Source organism: Bactrocera dorsalis, chromosome 1, assembly GCF_023373825.1.
Source record: "Bactrocera dorsalis isolate Fly_Bdor chromosome 1, ASM2337382v1, whole genome shotgun sequence".
NCBI classification, from domain to species: domain Eukaryota; kingdom Metazoa; phylum Arthropoda; class Insecta; order Diptera; family Tephritidae; genus Bactrocera; species Bactrocera dorsalis.
This window is the reverse complement of record NC_064303.1, coordinates 28,440,017-28,461,712: the sequence shown is the minus strand read 5'-3', so window position 1 is coordinate 28,461,712 and position 21,696 is coordinate 28,440,017. Positions and strand designations below refer to the sequence as shown.

General features: G+C 33.0%; 2 protein-coding genes across 3 annotated transcripts in view; both read left to right on the top strand.

Annotated features, from left to right (window-relative positions):
• Positions 1–21,696, top strand: part of LOC125778450 (craniofacial development protein 2-like) — a 372,304-nt gene that overhangs the window by 292,303 nt on the left and 58,305 nt on the right. The gene's annotated exons all lie outside the window — the stretch shown is intronic.
• The window catches only part of LOC105223711 (acetylcholine receptor subunit alpha-type acr-16), a 214,139-nt gene that overhangs the window by 179,359 nt on the left and 13,084 nt on the right, over positions 1–21,696 (top strand). For both annotated transcript variants that reach the window (XM_019989397.3, XM_049456141.1), the window contains 3 exons: positions 13,075–13,184; positions 13,374–13,588; positions 13,691–13,864. In XM_019989397.3, coding sequence (XP_019844956.2) covers positions 13,075–13,184; positions 13,374–13,588; positions 13,691–13,864 — 499 coding nt within the window. The remainder of the gene's footprint in view (positions 1–13,074; positions 13,185–13,373; positions 13,589–13,690; positions 13,865–21,696) is intronic.

Below are 21,696 nucleotides of genomic sequence, written 5' to 3'. Positions count from 1 at the left end.
GATTGCATTTAAAAATGCAAATTTTTTCACATTTTTTATCGTAAATAGTTAACAAATATAAAAATATTTAAAAAAAAATAAAACAAAAACAAAACGTATTACAAAAATTTATTTACTTATACAAGTAATCAAAAAAAAAAAACAATTACCAAAACAATTTCAAATACATTTTCCAATTACCGCAAATTATAACTTATTGTTATTGTTGTTGTTATTACCTTATATTGCTAAAAAAAAGTACTTAAACCAGTAACGAAAACAAAAACAAAAACAACCCAACAAAATAACTAAACGGCATTTCAACTAACTAAATAATCAAAAAAATACGATTTGTGCCAAAATAATTTAAATGTTCGTTCGTTTTTGTCTACTAAACATACTCGTACTATCGCTACTATCCACCACTCTACTACTACTATTACTACTACTATCGCTGCTACTATTTTTTTTACAACTATTATCAACTGCTAAATTATTACGACTAATCATTGTCAGCTTAAACAAAATTAATTAAAAAACATAAAACTCTGTTTAGCTTCAAGTAAAAAATCAAACAAAAATATAGTAATAAAATATTAAAATTAAATTTAAATTCAAATGATTTGTTTTAAAACATTTTCTTTTAGCTGCGGTTATTTGTTGTGTTTGCTTTTTTTAAATACTGCCAAGCAAAATATAGGAGTGTTCGTCAGAGTTGCAAGAGCTTTAGTCCCTCAATGTTAAATACTAAAAAATAAAAATGTTTACATATTCTTCTGAGATACTCATATAATTTCACTAAAACACCCTGTAGCCTTTCAAATATAAATCATTTCGTATAACAACCTGAAAAAAATGTTCTTACGTAATATACCACCTCAAATAAAATAATTGGGTTGCCATATATGTCGAAATAAGCCCAAATATGTACAAATAAATTTAGAGGGTTGCTAACGTTATTTGAATGAACGAAACTTCCAACCAACCTATCAACCTGTGCACAAACAACACTAAACTTGTATTTATATACAAACTGAAAAAACCAAAATCCCTCATGCACATTTTTGAACATATACATGTATGTTATTTATACCCTTAACCTTTAAAAAAGTTATATATTATGTTACTTAAAAAATGAAAAGAAATGTGCTTTTTAAAGCTTTCACAAAAAAGTTCTTTGCACTATCAAAAATTTTCAAAATGATTGCAAATGTCTTGCGAGAAACCCACTCCATTAGTATCAAAAAGTTCCAACATCTCAACAACTAAAGTAAAATAACCCTCATATAAGCAGACTCAACAAATATATAGATAATGTATTATTCAAATCACCCAAACAGGCACTTAAATTTTTAACCCAGTTCTATAAATCATATTTAAATGCCCATTTTCTTTAAATGCTATCGTTATCTATTTTTCTGTTACCCCTCCAAAGCGAAATAACCATTTAGAAGAGTTACATAGTATTTTCAAAAACTTTCGTTCAATAATAAAAATCTCAAAGCAAAGTTGTGGAATTAAGAGCTTTCACGTGAAAAAAAAATTTTAATTTTTAGAGTTTTCGTTATGCGTATAGGAAAGATTAACCGTTGGATAAAGCTTACACTTAGAAGTTATAACTAAAGAGCTTTCATGGCTTCAAGCAGCGCTTTAATTGCTTAATATATACTATACAAAAACAGAAACAAGATTTATAGAAACTTCATTACTGTTGTTTACCGCACTTTACGGTAAAAATTTGAAAAAAAATTTAGAGCTTTGATAGTATTTTTGCTGTCAGAATTATTTTTAATTAGAATATAAATCAACATCACTTCAGAGCTTTCATTATTAGGTGGACTTTGAAGAGCTTTCATAAATTTTTTGGCATCAGTTTTGGTTTTAATTAAAACTCAGAATTAATTTTAATTAGAACATAAATCATATTTCCTTCAGAGCTTTCATTATCATGATTATTATTATTAGCTTTCATTCTAATAATTATTAGAGCTTCCATTATTACGTTGCAATTAAAATTTTCTTAATATATTCGAAAATTATATAAAAGTATGGTGATAGAACAAAAAGAATTTTCAACTGAAAAAGTTAGAGAAAGCTCGAAATTATGCCAAAAAAATATTTCGTATACACTTTTAATACATTATTGAAATCCTGTCATAAAAGCATTTTTTAGAATTTTCCATATTTCTTCGTTAAGCTTTTTCTAATGAATTCAGAAGAACATAAGTTTCTACATAGAAACAGAGCTTTCATCTGTATAAGGAATAAATATGCTACTTATATTTTCCCGTGATAGTTACATTTAAGAAGTCTAAAACAAGAAAAGCATACACTTGCTTCTAAAAAATAATACCTTAAAGTTCCTTTCTTAACCACGTCAAATAATATTTAACGAAGATAACCTTTCGCTTTATTAAATTTTAAATCTTTTCCTAACTCCAAAAAGCTCGACCCGTCTGTAAAATATTAAAATTTTAAAAGAAGAATATTAAAATTTATATTTTGGTGTAATAACCCTATAACTATAATATTGTTTAGCGCGTAGGATATTTCTGAAAACCTCAAAACCACAACTTTGCATTTTCCAAACAAAAAAAACTTCGTTAAAAACCAAATTCCAAAAATTCCAAAAAATTTCTTTTCTACATACATCTTCAAATTTCCCCGTATTACAAAAGATACTTATGAGACAGATTTCAAATACAAGTTAACTTGGGAATCTACTTGTGAACTTAAACAGCTAACTCTTAATTTATTTCCTATAAGTATGTACATATATTATATATATTGACTACTTAGTAATAATTTCCAACTAAAAACTTTCATTCACTAACGTTCCGATTTAGCTCTTTTAATACTCAAGTAGTTTCGCTGTTTTTTTAGCTTTTTCATTTTTTTCAACTTCAGAGCCTGCTCTTGCTCACTCAACTATATGTTTAATTTGTAAAACTATTTCTCTTCAACTGTCTCTAACACTACTTCTCATTATCTACCTCTTTCCTCTATATCTATATATCTATCTCTATCTCTTTTGCTCTTTCTATGTCTGAAACCAACTCTATGTCTCTGCTACTATCCTTCTTTCGCACGCCTATTTCATTTCTAGCACAAAGCACTTTTACTCGAATTTCCAATTACTCATTTGCTCTTACTAACCACTCAATATTCCGCTCACATTTTGTAACCAATCACATTGCTTCTTTATCAATGCATTTCACTTCATGGCATTTGTATCGTTCGCATTGTGTGTCTTTTTATTTTTTCAACAATTTATTAATATAAATTAACAATTATTATACGTTTACTGTAATCATAAATATATCTATATAATATTCGATTTTGCTTATAACTGCATATTCATATTCACTATCGTTTTTAAGTCGCTAAAGCCTAACACTTTTATGGAATGATATTTTTTGATAGCGAACCTTTTTTGAAAGCATTCTTTGTTATTAAAATATAATTTAAACTGAGAAAATGATTTTAAGTATGTTTAAATAAGTGATTGAAATATTTTTAGTATTTATCAGAAAGTTAATACTAATTTCAAGCAATTTTGCAAAAAAAATATCATTTCATTATCAGAAAAGTATTAATAAAAGTAATTAACAATTTTTTTTATAAACTTGCACTATTGGGTTTTTTAACTGGGTCTTTGTAATATATGTTTATTAGTAATTGTATCTTCAATGTCTTTTATATAAATATATACTATTCATATTATGCTAAAATAAGTGTTTTTTAATAACATAAATCTTAAAAATTATTTTTTAAATATTTTCTAATTTAATAACTCACTTTTTTATGAAACTATAGTCAGTAAATATTTTGTCGGCATTTCAAATGAAATTATTATATACTATATATGTAGTATATTATATATAATATTATTTAATTGTCAACTTTAAAAAAATATGCGTTCCTTAAAATATTTTAGCGAACTTATTATTTTCTTAACGCTAAGGTGCAGTAATTATTAAAATGTTGCGATTACTTCCAAGTTGAAATAAATATTTTTGCAAAGGTGATACAAAATTTATTGATAAAGTTCAACACAAAAAGGTTCATATCAAAAATATCATTAATTTATAATATACTAGAATTCTACACACTAAAAACACAAGCATTTAACCTTTTTTTAATTTCCTATATCTTTCGTGTTCTCTTATTGGTATCATAATTCACTCAATACTCTGCAGTGTAAAAAGAGCAATTCCACCTTCCTATTGGTCAGCAGTTTCTCACACAGATTTATAATTCAGAGAATACTGCATGGTGACGCACGTGTTTCTCAAATTCAAATACACAAATTCTCGACGCTTAAATAACCGTTGATTAATTCATATACATATTTAGCAGAGCAATTCGAAAATATCGCAAATATTACTCCATTTCATTCACAATGATCAAGTAGCATTAAATGAACACCTGCAATGAAATTTATTCTTCCTAAGTTCAGAAATGAAAGCTTAAAAATTTAAGTCCAAGTAAGCTATCTTAAACGTTCAGAGGACATTAAACTGTCTGATGCCCCTCCAAAACAATTTAGCAGAACATAAATAAAATTCCGCAATGCTCTTTCCATAAAATTACATTGTTATGGTACTTGTGCGGTTAGGTAATATATAAATTCATTACTAGCTATAATAGTAGATTCCTAACCTAATAGAGTACCTACAACAATCGAAAAAAAATTTTTACTCGTATATTACATATTCTAGAAACTGACCAATTGCTAGTCTACTATATAACTCTTAATAACTTAAAATGTTTGATTTTAATCGAAAAATCTTAGACAAAGCTCACCAGATCATCAATAATTTTATTTATTATTTATTTATATTTCCTCCCTGCTAACATATGTACATCGTTATCTTGTAGATCTCTCTCTCTCTCTCTATCTTTCTAGCTATATGTCTTTCTCAACCACTCTCCTTGTATGGAAAGGAATTCTCTCACTTTTTCAACTCAGTTTTTCACATATTCTCTAGCTTTTTACTTTATTTAAAATGGCGTATACACTGAAAAAATAATTAAAATAACTAAAATTTTACAAAATAAAAGCGTTTCCCGAATTAAATGTTTACAATATTATATAATTCAAACACATTAAACCAGTTCTGTTAATAATACAATAACTAACCTTTTTTATTTTGAGTGCAGCGAATTTAAACACTTTATATTTAGTTAATTAACACCCCACGCTCTTTCCTTAAAATTGAAAATATTCTCTTTTCTGATTTGTTTCTTCCTGATCTCTCTATTATATGAACCTGGTTTCAAATAAAACACCCATTATGCACGTAGAGGTTAACGAAATACCAATGAGTACTTAAGATTGGCAACAGTTGCCATAATTTCACTTATCATTATCTTGCCTTCAGGGATTTCGGAAAAAACTTAACCTCATTTATGATATATTTTTAACATTAAAAATCCTAAAAATGGATTACTAAAACACCCTCAGCTCAACAGCTGATTTGTCATGTTGAATCATATGGTTTTTTCGCCCTCGTTTTTCTGCTTTTCGCTTTCACGACTGCTTTACTCAACGTTTGATATATACGCGTTGCTTGAGACGCTCAGCTGCGTTTCTTCAAAAATAAGATCACCGAAAATGTTATTTTTTTTTGAAATAATATAAATTATTTTTAATTTGTAAACTTTATTTTATGCAAATTTTTTACAGGTGTTACAATTCTGCTCTCACAAACAGTTTTCTCTCTATTGGTTGGTAATGTCATAACAAAGACGAGCGAGGCCGTGCCGCTGTTAGGTAGAGTCTGAAATTGATAAACTTAAATGATTTGAAATTGCACAATAAGGCATTAAAGAAATTAAAACTTAGTAAAGATATATACAACTTAATAAAAGATTTATATATTTTTGCAGTATAAATAATGAAGAAAATTAAATATTTCTTGAAAACACCTTTTCTCAGCTAAAACGATAAATGAACACTCTTTGGCAGTTTGCATTCGATAAGTATTCTTTAAGCGATTTACAACACTCAAAGTAGAACTATTACGACTGTTTGAAATTTCATCTACTGCCTGCATTAAAAGAAATCTGTAATGACAACCCCATTCTAAAGATTTAAACACCAAGCTATTAAATAGATTTGGTATTTATTTTTAAATAAAAAATTCTTATAAAAAAAATATATATTAGTTGAGTAAAACTTAATTACGGCTTTTGTGTTAATTAATACTACGCGCATGCTCACTTCACGCTCACGTCTTCGCTCACACTCTTCACTCTACTTGGAACCAGCTTGACATTGCAATCCCCAATTGTAAAACCAAGTAAACCCAACGTTTTAGGTACTTTTTATAAAAAGTCGGTGCTTTTTCCACACATAAAATAAATTTAGTTATTAATTAATTTCACCACAAAATAAAAAATTATTTTCATTAATTTTTTTTTATTTGTTACAAGTTATTATAGATATATGTACACAACAATTTTGATATGAATCTATTTGCCAGAAAAAAACATATTAAAAGATAAAAAAGTAAAAGAAGTAATCGCAAGCATTACGAAAAAATTGTGATTATTTATTATTAGTTCAACTTCATTAAAAACATATTAACCATAAAATTTTCTAACGGTGAATATCTTGAAATTATTACGGACAAAGATCGCATATTCTAATAAAAGACATACAGGGTCTCTAATAACTGAAAAAATTATTTCAAAAGACAGTGACAAAACTAATCATTTAGTACCCAAAATACTGCACAGTAAAAGTACTCACCACCGCTGGAAAAGGTTCTTCCCGATCCTGATGGAGCTTTTGGTATTGCTCAACGTCAGTTTACACAAGCACATTAGTTTTGCGCGGATCCCAAATTCAGACATAGTGTTATGAAGACAGCTCCTTTTCGTGCTGTCAAAAACAGCTTTGAAATCGACGAAGAGATAATGCGTGTTGATTCTCTTTTCACGTGTCTCTTTCAAGATTTAGCGCATGATGAATATCTGGTCACTTGCTCCTGGTCTAAAGCCACACTGATAAGGTCCAATGAATTTATTGACGGAGGGCTTTAATCTCCCACACAGTACGCTTGATAGATGCTTATTTATGGGGTCTCCATTTTTGTGGATTTGGCAGAGCACACTTAAATTCCAATCGTTGGACATACTTTCGTCCGACCATATTCTACAAAGGAGCTGAATCATGCTTCTTTTCAGTTCTTCGCCGCCTTATTGGAATTGCTCGGCCGGCAATCCATCGGCCCGCGCCGTCTTGTTGCTCTTCAGACGGGTAATTACTATTCGAACTTCTTCATGGTCGGGCAATGGACCGTCCGCTCCATCGGCATCAATTGATGAATCGGATTTACTATATCCAGGTCTTATGCTTTTACTGCCATTCGGAAGGCTGGAGAAGTATTCCTTTCTATAAGAGTTTGCTCCGGTCTTGAAACCTTCTGTTAGTCGGCGGATCTTTTCGCAGATTTTTCGAGCATTACCCCTGTCGGCCAACTTGTCAAGGTCTTCGTACTCACTCATTTCGGTCTGTCTTTTTTTTTTTTTGTTTGCAAATGAGTCTCGCTTCCCTCAGCGACTCTCGGTATCTATCCCATCAAGTTCTACAGTTCCCTTATACCGAGTTGCTGCCGAGTGCTCTCAGAGACCAGAAGTGCAAGCTGTGTAGAAAATCGTTCGGCTGTCGAGGACCACAAAGCGTACGAACGTCTAAGACTGTGGAGACGTGTTTATCACAATATGATCGATCTTCTTTTCGATCCGGAGACAGTCAGGTCGCTTGGTGAGTTTCCCTATGCTGAACTCTAGTACTACAGATAACCATATTTCGGGCACCGGTGAAGTCGATCGGCCTTAAGGGGTTAGGGGTAGTCAGAAGCACGAAAAAATGAGAATTTTTTTTTGCTATTAAATCGTGTTATTTTACAAAAGTAGTAATATGGCTTTATTATAGAATGTCTTGACTTGAAGTCACGAAAATTTCAAAAAAAAAATATATTTTCAAAATTATAGTGGTTTGTGTTGACCCAGTTCCAAAAAAAGGTACTTGCGGTGACAACTATAAGTCCTTGGAGATTCATCTAAAATCAATCGGACAAAAAAAATTAGTTTTATAAATAGATAAACTCGGGCCTGATCGAAGGATTTTTTTTTTCAAAAATTAACAAAATGGCGGCCTCAGGAAAATTTTGTCTAAATTTTTGGGAAAAAATCAACAGTTAATTGGTCTTAAAAAATCGAAATTTTTGAAAAACAAAAAATCCTTCGATCAGGTCCGAGTTTATTATGTATTCTAAAAGCTGTATAAATTTCATTAAGATCTACTGAGCGGTTTTCGTGTTACAGTTGTCACTAGTCCAAAAAACATAGTTTTGAGAAAAACGCGTTTCAAGTTTCACCCGAGCGCTTTGAAATGCCCCAGCTCTCTCTGTTATTTGTCGAATAACTCAAAAACTAATTATCGGATTAACGTGAAATTTTCAGACAGTATTTTTAAGATATTACACTTAACGAAAATGTAAAAAAAAAAATTGTAAAATTCTGACTGCCCCTTAACCCATCAATTGTGGACTTTACAGATCCGCATTTAAAGCATTGTCTGTAGGGCAGCTTCTCTCTGCCAATCCACCCAAACTAATAGCAAAACTTTTCAGACCGTCAAGCCTGGCTTGTCCTAGTTTGAACCGTCGCACCGCGCACCGCGATATGACCACGATTGTTTTCGCTTGACGTTGTCGTATGGTAATAGATAGATTTTCATATTTTGGACAATTCGTCTTCCCGGTCGTGGTCTTTGACAATAAATATACCGGAACGGAATCAGCGAATTTCTTCTTTGCTGATATCCATCTTTGACACACGACTGTCTGAGAAGTTCTTTGTAAGAAATCATATCATATGCAATGTCAAGTGTAGATTACGAAACCATATATTGAAAAATATAAATATTTTTTTTCTATCTTCGTTAAATGCCAAATATGTATGTAATCAAATCCCCTGTTCAAGTGACGCAATACATTGATCTCATAATTTCTATTATATTTGAACATCGAGAGCACTTAGATATCAATTCAGCATATCAAGTGGCGATCTTTTCTGGCACAACTTGCGATATTCATTGTACAATTATGTAGAATGCCAGAAACTGCATATACGTATTAGCGTGGACGTCTGTTAACACTCAGGCCTACATAATTTCAAAAGAAATGTTGTAGACTGACTTAAAGGTAGAAATTTTACAGTTTGAAGTGAATTTGCTAAGGATTAACCACAATTCACAGTATAGCCAAAATACCGATATGACTTAGCAAAGACGCAAATTGATATTAATCAGTAAAACTTCAACAAAATATAGATGACACCACGATCACATGACTTGAAAGTTTTCTGACAGTTTTGAGTTTTTGAGATACCGACTTAAATTTTGTATCTTTTCCCTCCAAGGGAATTGTATCGACAACATGCATACCATGCATATAGCCACCATATAAACTAAACGATCAAACCCAAGTTCTTGTATTGAAAACTTTTTTATTTGGCAAGCTACTTACACGAAATGGGACATTGATAATTGTTCAAAGCAGCCGAAGTTAATGTTTTTTTCTTAATTTTTCTGTTGAAGTTATCTCAAGTCTCAAATTTTTAGTAATTAGCCATGATAACCGCTTTAGAGAACTTAAAAATTACTTTAAGAAATTAAGATTGAGCTGAAAGCTATGGTTCTAATAGACATTCTGAGAAGCTAAAGGTTTTATTAAGAGTAACATTATTTATAGGGGCAAAATCTGTTCGTTATTATTATTGTTATTACATATTTATTTTATAATAGTGAATAAAATTTTTTTAACATTTTTGAAGTGACAATAAAATTCAGTAGCGGTGACATTGACATTTGAACGCAACCTGAATGCTTTATTTAAAACTCGATAAGTTTTTTTATTACAGACAGTTTTGCCAATTTTGAAAAATCTATGAATTTATTTATGGTCTTATGGCAACGCATAAAATTTTACTCAAAAATATTTTTAAATGCTTAATTTTTTACCATAGCTAACTGTTTGTTGGAATTATGTACATAATATTGCAAATCCGAAGCACTAGCATTTAAATTGCAATTCAAGTTGAACAAATAAATAAAGTACTTAAATAAATATTAAACAATTACAACAATAATTAATGAATGTGTAAAACAAATTTTACACAAATGCTACATTTAATAAGTAAATAAATTTAAATAAAACACTTAAATATTCATAAATCAACCAGGCCACCAGGGCGGTCAATAAATAGAGCTTTGCAATTGCAAAACACCAGCGCAATATGTTGACACCACACAGTGTGTATGTGTAATTACAGTCATGTAGTAAAGTAAACGCACTTCGTTAGTTCATTCAGTGTTGCATTTTATCGTACATACTCTTGCATAGCGCTAAAAAGCTTACAGAAAGCTCACTGACATACACGGTTACACCACTCACTTGTTCAGCTAAGTATTTGCGACAATTAGAAAGCTTAACACGCCGAATGCGACATCCGTAATAAAGTGATTGTGTAAAATTCCTCGCTTCCAAGTATCAAATATGACTCTTTTCTATATAACGATAGTAAATACTATGTAGTATAGAGTTTGGAAAAAATAATTAAAAACAAATAAATCAATTAACTTAAATAAATGAAAAAGTAAAATATAATTCCTTTAAACTTCTTAAATGAGTACAAACAAAATTTAAACCGTTGTATTTTAAAACAAACCATAAAAACAAAAAAAATAATGATTGAAAACAATTTATAAGCTTTGCATATCAGTTTTATGAAAAGTTTCACTGTAGTTTTGCGCCTCTTTTAACAACACTTCAGTTTGCTTTAAAAAAAACTATTTTCATAAATAATAATTCTAAGGTTCAATTTTTGTAATGTCATCTTAAAAATGCTGCATTAACTTACAATATAATATAACTCAAACATTTTTTGAGAATTGCGATTGCTAAATAAAACTTTTAGAAACTAATAATAATTTTGTCTGCTTAAAATATTTTGATTACAAAACTACAAGCACCTGTATCATTAATTTTTGCGGAACCTGTTTGTCATTTTTCAATTTCAGACCTTTTTTTTAGGATTTTTTTTTTTAATTTTTTACTACATATTTTAAAAATATTTGTTTAATTTATTTTTTACGAATTTCTCTAACACAGAGTTGCATGTTTTAAAAATGTGAATTGATACAGAGTTGCATGTAGTAGTTTTCGCACTTACTAAAAAATAAATAAATAAAATAAAATGTCTAAAGTATTAGAATTGTAGATGTAGATACGAATATACATTTTTATTCACCTTTTACTTTAGTAATTTACCAACAATTAATTTTTTGTTAATTTTTTTTTTATTTATTAATAATAATATCTTCGTTGGGAAGCTTAATTAGTCATATGATATAAAATGTCACGCAAACATCACACAGAACAGCTGGCATCTTCTTCTTTATTGGCGCAAACACCGTTGACGCGGTTATAGCCGAGTTTACAAGCGCGCGCCAGCCGTTTCTTCCTTTTGCAATTTGGCGGCAATTCGATATACCATGTGCAGCCAAGTTCGAGTTACAATAAACTACACTTGAGCTATACTTTAGACGCCGCACAGCCTTTCCGCCTTTTTACACCAATTTTTTCCTTGTTTCTCCTCTCTCGCATAGAACCTCGCAAGGTGGCACCTTCTCATATGATTGAGCGGCTAAGCTAAACCTTTCCTTTTTTTGGTTTCATTAATCCGATGCTTTTAGCCGGGGTGGGTGATTGGTCTAAGGCTGAGATATTAATGGAGAAATATTGGACTTGCGGCTTTACCGCATCCAGATGCTGTTTATATTAAAATATATGTACGTAGGGCAATTATTGAGCATAGTATCGATAAAATAATGTAAAGATAAAGTCAATCATCGTAAGATTCAACTCTACTCTTGACTTTGCGGTCTACTACCCTTACTAGCTTACAATTTTTCGCAACTATTTCAAATCGTCATTAATAGTTTCTGTTTTTGCCCCAAATAGCGTTTGCTCGTTTATCCAAATCCTCTTACAACCCTTTAAAAGAGGGATAAAATATGCTAGTTTCTTAAGCATCGAGTCTCAAACGACTAAGCCAATGCTTAAAAAAATCGTCTTTTTAAGATTAAGCGATTAATATACTTACCATCTGATCGAATTAAAGTATATAAGCCTCGGTTGGGTTGACCTGCAGTGCTTTCAGCGTATGTTGTTTTTTTTTAGAGTCGACCCATTTTTATAGCGTCATTCGCTAAATTGTGGAGCAGTTCATAAACCCATGTCTTCTCAACATTAATTAGGTATTTGGTGACTGTAGAGTCCTCAGCTAGTATGTTGTTAAGCATATTTTTTGCGACCTCAATATACCTGTATATCAATGAGGAGTAAGTCACGGAAAGCATTGTTCTATGACAGCTATTTTGAGAGCCTTTTATTTTTAAGATAATCAATAATTTTAAACTTTTTCCCCGTTTATAGAAGGGAACTCTGTTTGCTTAAAACGCCTATATGACAAAGCTTTTATTCGAAAAAGTCTTATCCGAATTTTCACTTTTATACATATTATATTATTTTGCATCCATTGCATGTCATGCCGTATATAATTGTAAATATATTAGAGCTGCATGCATACTACCTTATGGCTTTACACCAAACATATTGTATGTGCATATAAGCATGACTCTACTAACCCACAATATCATTGCATCCAAAACGCTTCAAGTTCAACTACACATGACTACTCTAAAATACGCTTTGTACTCGTAGCAACTCATTAGTCTGTCTAATCATTAATTAACTTATTAAACAAGCTATAAAGCTTTTTTAAACATTTATACATTAAAATATATTATTATAAAAATAACTACACTAAAAATATTTTATAAAAAAATTAATTATGTATATAGTATAAATAAATCGTAATAAATATTATACCTAATTAAAGCTTTTAAAAACAATAACTAATATTTTTTTTCACTTTTCGATTATAATTTTTTCTTTAAATGAAATATATTTCTGTGTATTTCGCAAAACGTCAAAAATACGCGCACATTACGAACAGGCACCTACTTCAATTGCATCATGTTTATGGTGGCATCATCGGTGGTGCTGACGGTTGTTGTGCTCAACTATCATCATCGCACGGCGGATATACACGAAATGCCGCCTTGGGTAAGTAGGGAATAGCGACAAAGGCAATGCGTGAAAGCTCATAGTTGTTTAGTGAAAGCTACGCATACGTTTAAAAGCTGAAAAGCTTTGAGTGTAACTTTTTTAATTTGTAATTTTTTAAGTGATTCTGTTCATTAAATTTCATAAAAGAATATATTAACATGTACTCCACCATTCATTCATCATTAGATTAAATCCGTTTTCCTGCAATGGCTGCCATGGATTTTACGTATGGGTCGTCCGGGCCGAAAAATCACACGAAAAACAATTCTACTAAGCAATCGCATGAAAGAATTGGAATTGAAGGAACGTTCTTCCAAATCACTACTAGCCAATGTGCTGGATATCGATGATGATTTCCGGCATACGATCTCCGGTTCACAAACGGCGATCGGTTCATCAGCGTAAGTACAGTGAAAGACACACGAGTATTCTTTGGAAAGCTGTTAGCGAAATAGTCCCACTTTCACTTTATTTGTGTTTAAATATCTTGTTGCAATTTACAGAAGCTTCGGTCGCCCCACAACGGTGGAGGAGCATCATAATACAATAGGTTGCAATCATAAAGATTTACATTTGATTCTTAAAGAATTACAATTCATAACGTCACGTATGCGTAAATCCGATGATGAGGCGGAATTAATAAGCGATTGGAAATTCGCGGCAATGGTTGTGGATAGGTGAGTAGTTATTTCTTTTGGTTTTGATGAAATTATTTTCGGTGTGGAAAGATTTAAAATTTATCGTTAGGTTTAAAAATATCTAAAAAAAATTAAAATTTGCAAACAACTTACTTCACTTAAAACTTAAACTTCTACTAACATTTTGATGCCAATTCTCGACAAACAAAAACACGCTTTTTCTAAAGCTTTACGAAGAAAATTTTAACCTAAAACGACTTTACAATTTTTGGATAAATCCAAGCCTTCCTCTCTGCAAGAGCAATCAGTATAGAGTAGTGTATATTTTTATTCTCTTGCAACCAGTTGCTACAGAGTAAACTTTTCTTCACTTAACAGTTGTACGTATCATCTAAAACTAAACGAGAAAGATATAGGGTTATGTGTATATAAATGATCAGGATAACGAGAAAAGTTAAAATCCGATTCTCTGTCTGTGCGTCGATGAAACTTGGTATGTGGGTTCCTTAGTACAAAAGCAATTTCGAGTTCGTATATGGGCGTAATCGAACCATTCCCACGGCCACAAATCGCCATTAACCGAAACCCTATAAAGCGTCATAACTGAGCACTGAATTAAGATACGAAGCTGCAATTTGGTACAGAGACCAAGTATCAAGTGGCACTTGAGGGTAAAATTTTGTAAGTGTGGCCTGGCTCTCTAACAAGTTTAAAGTACTTATCTCCTAAATCAATTAAGCTACAACATCAAAATGTGCTGAGTACAAATCTTATAAGAATTCTTATCGAGAGTGAGAAAATGGAAGAAATCGGAAAGTAACCCCTTCCTTATATCATATATAACGGCACTGTTAGAAACTACTTAAAGTACGATAAATCAATAACTAAATACGCCAGAGGTATTAAATTTTACCACCGAGATGGTATGATAGAACTTTATGGGAGCTGGTATGAAAATTGGACGATGGACGTGGCGCCGCTCATTTTTGGTGAAATATCATATCTAGGGACCCGACCAAACCGATTTCAACAAAGTTTGGTACGTTATATTTTTTACGTTCTTATATTTACGTTTTGAAAATGGACGAAATCGGATAATAACCACCCCTACTTCCCATATGACACAATTTTAAATTCCACTTGATTTGTTCATTTTCTAGCACAGAAATTAAGAAGCAATTAATATAGCGGTATAACACGGTGACCAAAAACTGTTTAAATCCAATAAAAACCGTCCAAGCCCCTAGGTACCGAATATTTAGACCTCGGTACCTATAGTTGACTTTTGGTCAAAAATGTCGGTCAATGAGTGATATATATAACTGAAATTATAGGAGAGACCTTCTCTTTTATGATACATCAAAAGTGGGTTGAATCTTCCCTTAGCCTCCATATACTTATATAAAGTTTTTCAACCTTCCGCGTGACTTTGTATCGCATATATCGGCCAATATGTGAGTTATCCCAATGAAAATAAGAGAGAGTGTTTTACTCATAATAGTGTATCTTTGTGCTTAAAATAAATAAATTTGAACGAAAACTTGGCCTAGTCCCTATATAACTAACATCAGGATTTTCGAACCTCCGGCTGACTTTACTCTATATGATTGGTGTTACACCTTAAAGTATTTCTCTGGTTTTGATTCTTGCAAGTTGCAAGAGTATCAAATTTTCAGTTGTACCAGAACTTAGCTCTTCCTTACTTTTTTCATTTTACCTTTTTTCATATTTATTTGTATATATTTTCCAATTAAGAGGTCGCTGATGAGGACCGTGCTGGGAGACCTGCGACTTCGACAAACACCGACAATGTGACTCGTGTGCGAAAACTTGAAAATGACCCCCATATTTTAAGCCCGAGGCTAAAATGACCATCAACGTTTTTTGTTTTTTTTTGGTTTCAGCTCATGTTTGGAGCGCCATTCGCAGGACTGTTGGAGAGTTTTGACATCATATTCTTAAGCGCACAACGCGTCATAATTACATTGTCAAGCATCTCTTTTGCTACTCGACTTCGTTTTTTTGCAAAAGATTCTGGCACTGATTCTTTAACTGTTTCGATGTTATCGTCATTTACAGAGGTAGATGAGCGAATCGCATAAGGGAAGTTTTCGAAGACTTCACGACATTCATTGAATACTTTTCATAACACTTCTGCAACATTTTCATCGATTCCGTAGACGTGAGCCCGCGTCGTAATCAAACAGCTGTCAAATATTCATTAGTTGAAAAAAATGTATGACAGTTGGGGTCAAATTTGATCTGATGGTGTATATTGCCCGATATCTACATATATCAAGGTTTGTGTTAAAAACACCTGTTCTTAAGAATACTTAATGAACTAACAAAAAATTTTTTAATTCCCATTTTCTTCTATACTAAACCTATGAGGCTAAAGAGAAACCGAAAACTGCGCGCAGAGCCCAAATAAAACCTAAAAATATTCCCACAATTAATCTTCTTACATTAAATACAAAAAAACGCAGACAAACTGCATTCGAACATTGAATTTTGACATTTGTAAAATATCCATAAGTGGGAAATTCACTGAATAATTGTTGTCCTTCAACCAAAGCTTATTATCTTGAATTGAGCTCAGGCTAATAACTTTTAATAATCTCAATTAAATTCAAATTAAAAGTAGTTTATGGTCTTGCTGGCAAATGACAACTATTAATTAAGAAACATGTAATAATAAATGTAATTGGTGCATAATTGAACATTGGTCATAAATAAATGAATTTAATTGAAGGTAACATGGATACAGTTAGTACATACATATATAGTCTGCATATAGATAATATCTCTGTAAGTACATATGGCTTATAACGGAAGATAAATGTGATTGCAATTAAATTAGTTGCCTTTGCACATTCGCAAATATCGCATGACACATGCGACTTGTTATCAACTTGTTGGTACGTGTTAAATTAGCACAAATCTTTTAAATGAATTAGTGAGCGAACACATAATTTATTTTCACAAAGTATACGAGTACGACAGGCTGAAACTACTTGTTTTTAATCCACATTTTTTGTAGTTAGACCTAACCTTAAACAGAAACAAGTATAAATTTTACAACTTTTTTTAATGATTCCTAAGCACTTGTTAGCACTTTGGTTCAACTTAATTTGTTTCAGCAAAAAAAATTATCGCCTTTTGGTCGATTGCTTATTTTTAAAGATCAGTGGTCGGCCTGAGAGGAACAGGATATTATACCAAAAGTTACGTAAGATCTAATAAAACAAAATTCATTATGTTTTAATTAAATTTGTGGTTTCATTTAGACTTATTAGAATGGTCTGTTTTATTCGATAACTTTTTAACATTCTTTAGGTAATTTCATAATGCTACATCCATAAAAACCGTCGTCGTCGCTATTTGCAAAACATAAGAATATTCGATCTTCAAGCGCTTATTTGAGGCGAATTTTTTCCAGCAAAATCATTCGACATAGAAACAAACACACTGGGTTGGAGGCATAGGGACCTTCTAACCAAAGCTTCCAAAGTTTTTGGCGAGTCACTATCAATGTATGTATGTGTCCTGGCGTTTTCCTGATGGCATACAATTCTCCTCGATTGTTTCCTGCAGACGGCCCAATTGTTCACACTACAGGTCAAGTTTGAGTGTAGGTGAGTCGCTCATAGTAGATGATTTGCCACCAATGCCACCAAACAGATAGCAAAACCTTTTCTATTATTTCATCGATATTTTTGCCAATTGACCTTCTAGAGCGTGGTGGTTTCGCATAAAAATTATCAGAACGAAATCGCCGAAACCACTACTAAATCAGGACTATAAACGCTTTTCACATTGTAAACCACTTGTCAAAGAAAATCTGTAAAATATTTGTATTTTCTTATTACTGGTTTCCATCTTTGAGATATGCCACACATACTGTATCTCGATTGCACTTATATAGCGTTCCTTACAGGTTACTAATGTAACCAAATTTCGTGTGCGCAATCATTGTTTTTAAAGAAGATTGTACCTTTTCTATTCAGATCTGCAGCTCGAATTATTTTCTACAGCAGTAGACAGAAGAAGTCGCCCGTAGGCAGTCGTCTTGTCTGAAACATCGTTTGAAATCGAACGGCTCGGAGAGGTCCTTCCCGATCCTGACGGAGCTTTCGGTATTGCTCAACATCAGTTTACACAGCCGAATTAGTTTTTCGTGGATTCTAATTTCAGACATAGCGGCATTAAGACAGCTCCTTTTCGTGCTGTCAAAAGCAGCTTTGAAATTGGCGAAGAGGTGGTGTATATCGATCCTCTTTCACTGGTCTTTTTCAAGTTTTGGCGCTTGGTGAATATCTGGTCAGTTCTTGATTTTCCAGACCTAAAGACACTTTCACACAATACGCTCGATAAAACCTTATATGCGATGTTGAGGAGGCTTATCCCACGGTAGTTGGCGCAGATAGTGGAGTCGCCCTGTTCGTAAATTGGGCAGAGTACAATTAAATTCCAATCGCCGGGCATGTTTTCGTCCGATCATATTCTACAAAAAAGCTGATGCATGCTCCTTATCAGTTCTTCGCCACCGTATTTCAATAGCTAGGTCGGCAAACCATCGGTCCTGAGCCTTCTTTTTCAGACGGGTAAATGCTGTTCGAGCATCTTCTCTCTTCTTTTGTCAGCAAATGCGTCTCGTTTCCCTCTTCAACTTTCGGTATCTATCCAATTTCGTAGATATTGTGGTCGATTGCAACGTTGCGAGAGAGGCAGTCTGTTTTCTCTGCACTACGACAGGCACTTCTCATCGTACCAGCTGTTCTTTTGCATTTTCCGAAAACTAATGGTTTCGTTTGCAGCTCGGAGAGGAGGAGTGTAAGACGGGTAGAAAATCGTTCGGCTCTATGTATGGATAACTATAAACAAAAAATGCAGAAAAATTTGATTTTAAACGGATCATTTGTTTCCTAATACCAATTTCCGACAATTTAGGAAATTTGGTTTGAGAAACTGTTTGAGTTGAGCAGTTACATGGTAGAAAGCTGTAACTTAAAAGCTTATTGAAATTTTAACTTTCGCACTAGTACCGGGCACATTTCAGTTTCCATAACAATAGAAAAAAAGACTTTTCCAATCGAAACCAAATTTTATATATCATATTTTTGACTGTAGCAATTTGAATGCAGGAATTAATGTTTAAGAGGGGATTTAAAAATATGTTTAATGCTTTCAAAAGCCACCCGAGTACCCTAAAGTAATTTTCAATTAATAAATATACTTTATTGTTACAACAAACAACCGTAAACCAAATTATGAGAGTTAGGTATATACTGTAAAACGAATACTACGTTTGTAGGCAGAAAATACACCCACCAACATAAAATAAAGCTTATCTTCAACTTTCCAAATACTTACATACATATATGTATATGTAGCTGTCATATTACATACAGAAATAGACATATCGATATATAGTCACGTAGTATTTTTGTATATATCGACATAATGCTACATATTTGTAACAGTGCACTGAAATTGGACTTAAGTACATCTCATAAACGGATACGCCATCGAAACCCGTCTTAAGTAGCTCACATTACGAAATTGCATCCCTTTCGAATTCACTTAACGACAGTTATTGTTGTTGTCGCTCTCATATAAAGCCTGCATGGACATTGTAAGGCTCAAGTCAGTACATATATGTTTAAGCACATATGTGCACCTAAGCCTGTTTATAGTCCACTACTTGCACAGACTTAGACACTAATCGCACTGTGTGACACCATAAAATTGATCAGGATACAGTTGTTGTTATGTTCAGTGCCTTGCTTGCTTGGTCGAAATGGCAAGTTGAGTGGTGTGGCGTTTTGGTCAGCCACAATTTTGTGCGCGCTATGTAGCTTTCATAACGATTTATTTTGTTATTATTGAAAATGTTCAATGTGAGAGCAGCTTCCACTAGCACTTACTAGTGAGTTGCGTGCTAATGCCTCTCGGGATCAATTAAATTTGGCACTGAGCTCCTTTTGAGCATTTCAAGATTACTGTTCGGCTTTACGACCACTTATAGCTTCGATTAATGAAATGAGATAGAAACCGATTTGTCTACATACTTCGCTCTAGATTGGTGTGTAAGTATAATGCTGAAAATATCTTAATACCAATTGGCATTAATTGATTTAGGACAATTGACCTCATACGCTAGAGCACTTAAGTAGTTGTATACAGGTCCCTGATGGATAAATTTATGCCGCTGAATGCATAATAGTTGTATATCCACTTATATAGATATTTCTCATTAATTAGTAATCGATTAAGATTTCGTAAATATTTATGTAATTACGGTTCAACATACGCTATCCTCTCTGACAAAGACCTAAAAGTTCTGGTAGAGAACGAAAACTTCTACAAAGGACCGTAATTCTTCCACAGAACCTTTATCGATGTTCAAATGTTGTCATTGTCCATGCCTCTGCACCATATAGCAGGACGACAATAATGAGTGACTTATAGAGTTTGGACTTTGTTCGTCGAGAGTCGTAACAGAGGAGAGTTAAGTCCATGACAACTACTCGGTAGGGCAAGGATTTTGAATCCGAAGCGAAGTTTTATCAAAATTCGAACCACAATAAGCAAAACTATACTCGTATCATTGCAAACTAGTTGAAATCATGTAAGAAGTTGTGGACTCTCCATTTGGCAGACAGAATCAACGTAAACTACAAAAAAAAAGAGAAATTCAAGCAAATGTCTATCAGGAGAGTATTAACATAATAATGATTCGAAAAATTCGTATTGAGACTTTAATTAATTTTTAAGCGAATTTGAAATCAAGTAAATTAATAAATGAATGACTTGTCTTCGAGTCGTCAGCTATATGGTTGTAAAGCCACCAGTGAAAGTGTTCAATATGGGACCAACCTTTCCTTATGGTAGGCCTCCTCTGGGTTGAAAAGCAAAAGTAGAGCAGGTTCACTCAAAGTTTCTAATTGACGCTAATTATCGTATGGAATAAAAACTTAACGCGCCATTGTGAACTTATTCGAACCGTTTAAACTTTAATGGAATTATTCAATAGCTTCATTTTTGGGAGGAATCAATGTTTCTCCAAAAAAGGGAGTTTAGTTTAGTTTAGGGAGTTTAAAAAGTTTAGGAAAACGAAAACTATAAAGACTAATGTTAATCTTTCAGCGGAGCGGCGATACTAGCCTTAAACGCATTCACAGTGCGTTCAAGGTTGGTCGAAGAGTGTCTGGCGTCACTGTCTCTGGCGGCGAGAGCTCTTATTATAAGACTTGTGTGGGTGCCGGGACACAGCGGAATCGTAGGTAACTGCAAGGCTGATGAGCTGGCAAGGAAAGGCACCCTAGAATCGCTATCGGTAGAATGGGAACGGGTAGGTGCTCCTTCATCCTCCTTTTCTCTACTACTGGATGGCTGGGCCTCGCGGCTGCTCGGTCAGCGATGGTCCAGCATTGGTACCTGCGCGGTCGCAAAGGCGTTTTGGCCCAAGATAGATCGCAGAAGATCTAGTGATCTCTTTGCCCTTAGTAAGGCTAGTCTCTCATTAATGATGGAGCTCCTGACGGGCCACTGCCCTATTGGCATACATGCTGTAAGACTGGGAATCTTACCGGACCCCGCATGCAGAAGCTGTTTGGAAGAAGATGCAGTAGAAACTCGCCAGCACTTCCTTCTTGACTGCCCTGCTTTTGGGAGGTCAAGACTTAGACACTTGGGGGCACATAGCTTCAAACTACCCGCCAACCTGGCGGGCATAGAAATTAAGCGCCTCTGCAAATTTGCATTGGATACTAAACGGTTTGCCGATATCTAAGTCCGAACACGGGAGTTCGTTTTTCAATGGCATCACAAAGGACTACTTCTATTAGTCCATGTGCTATCTCTTGATC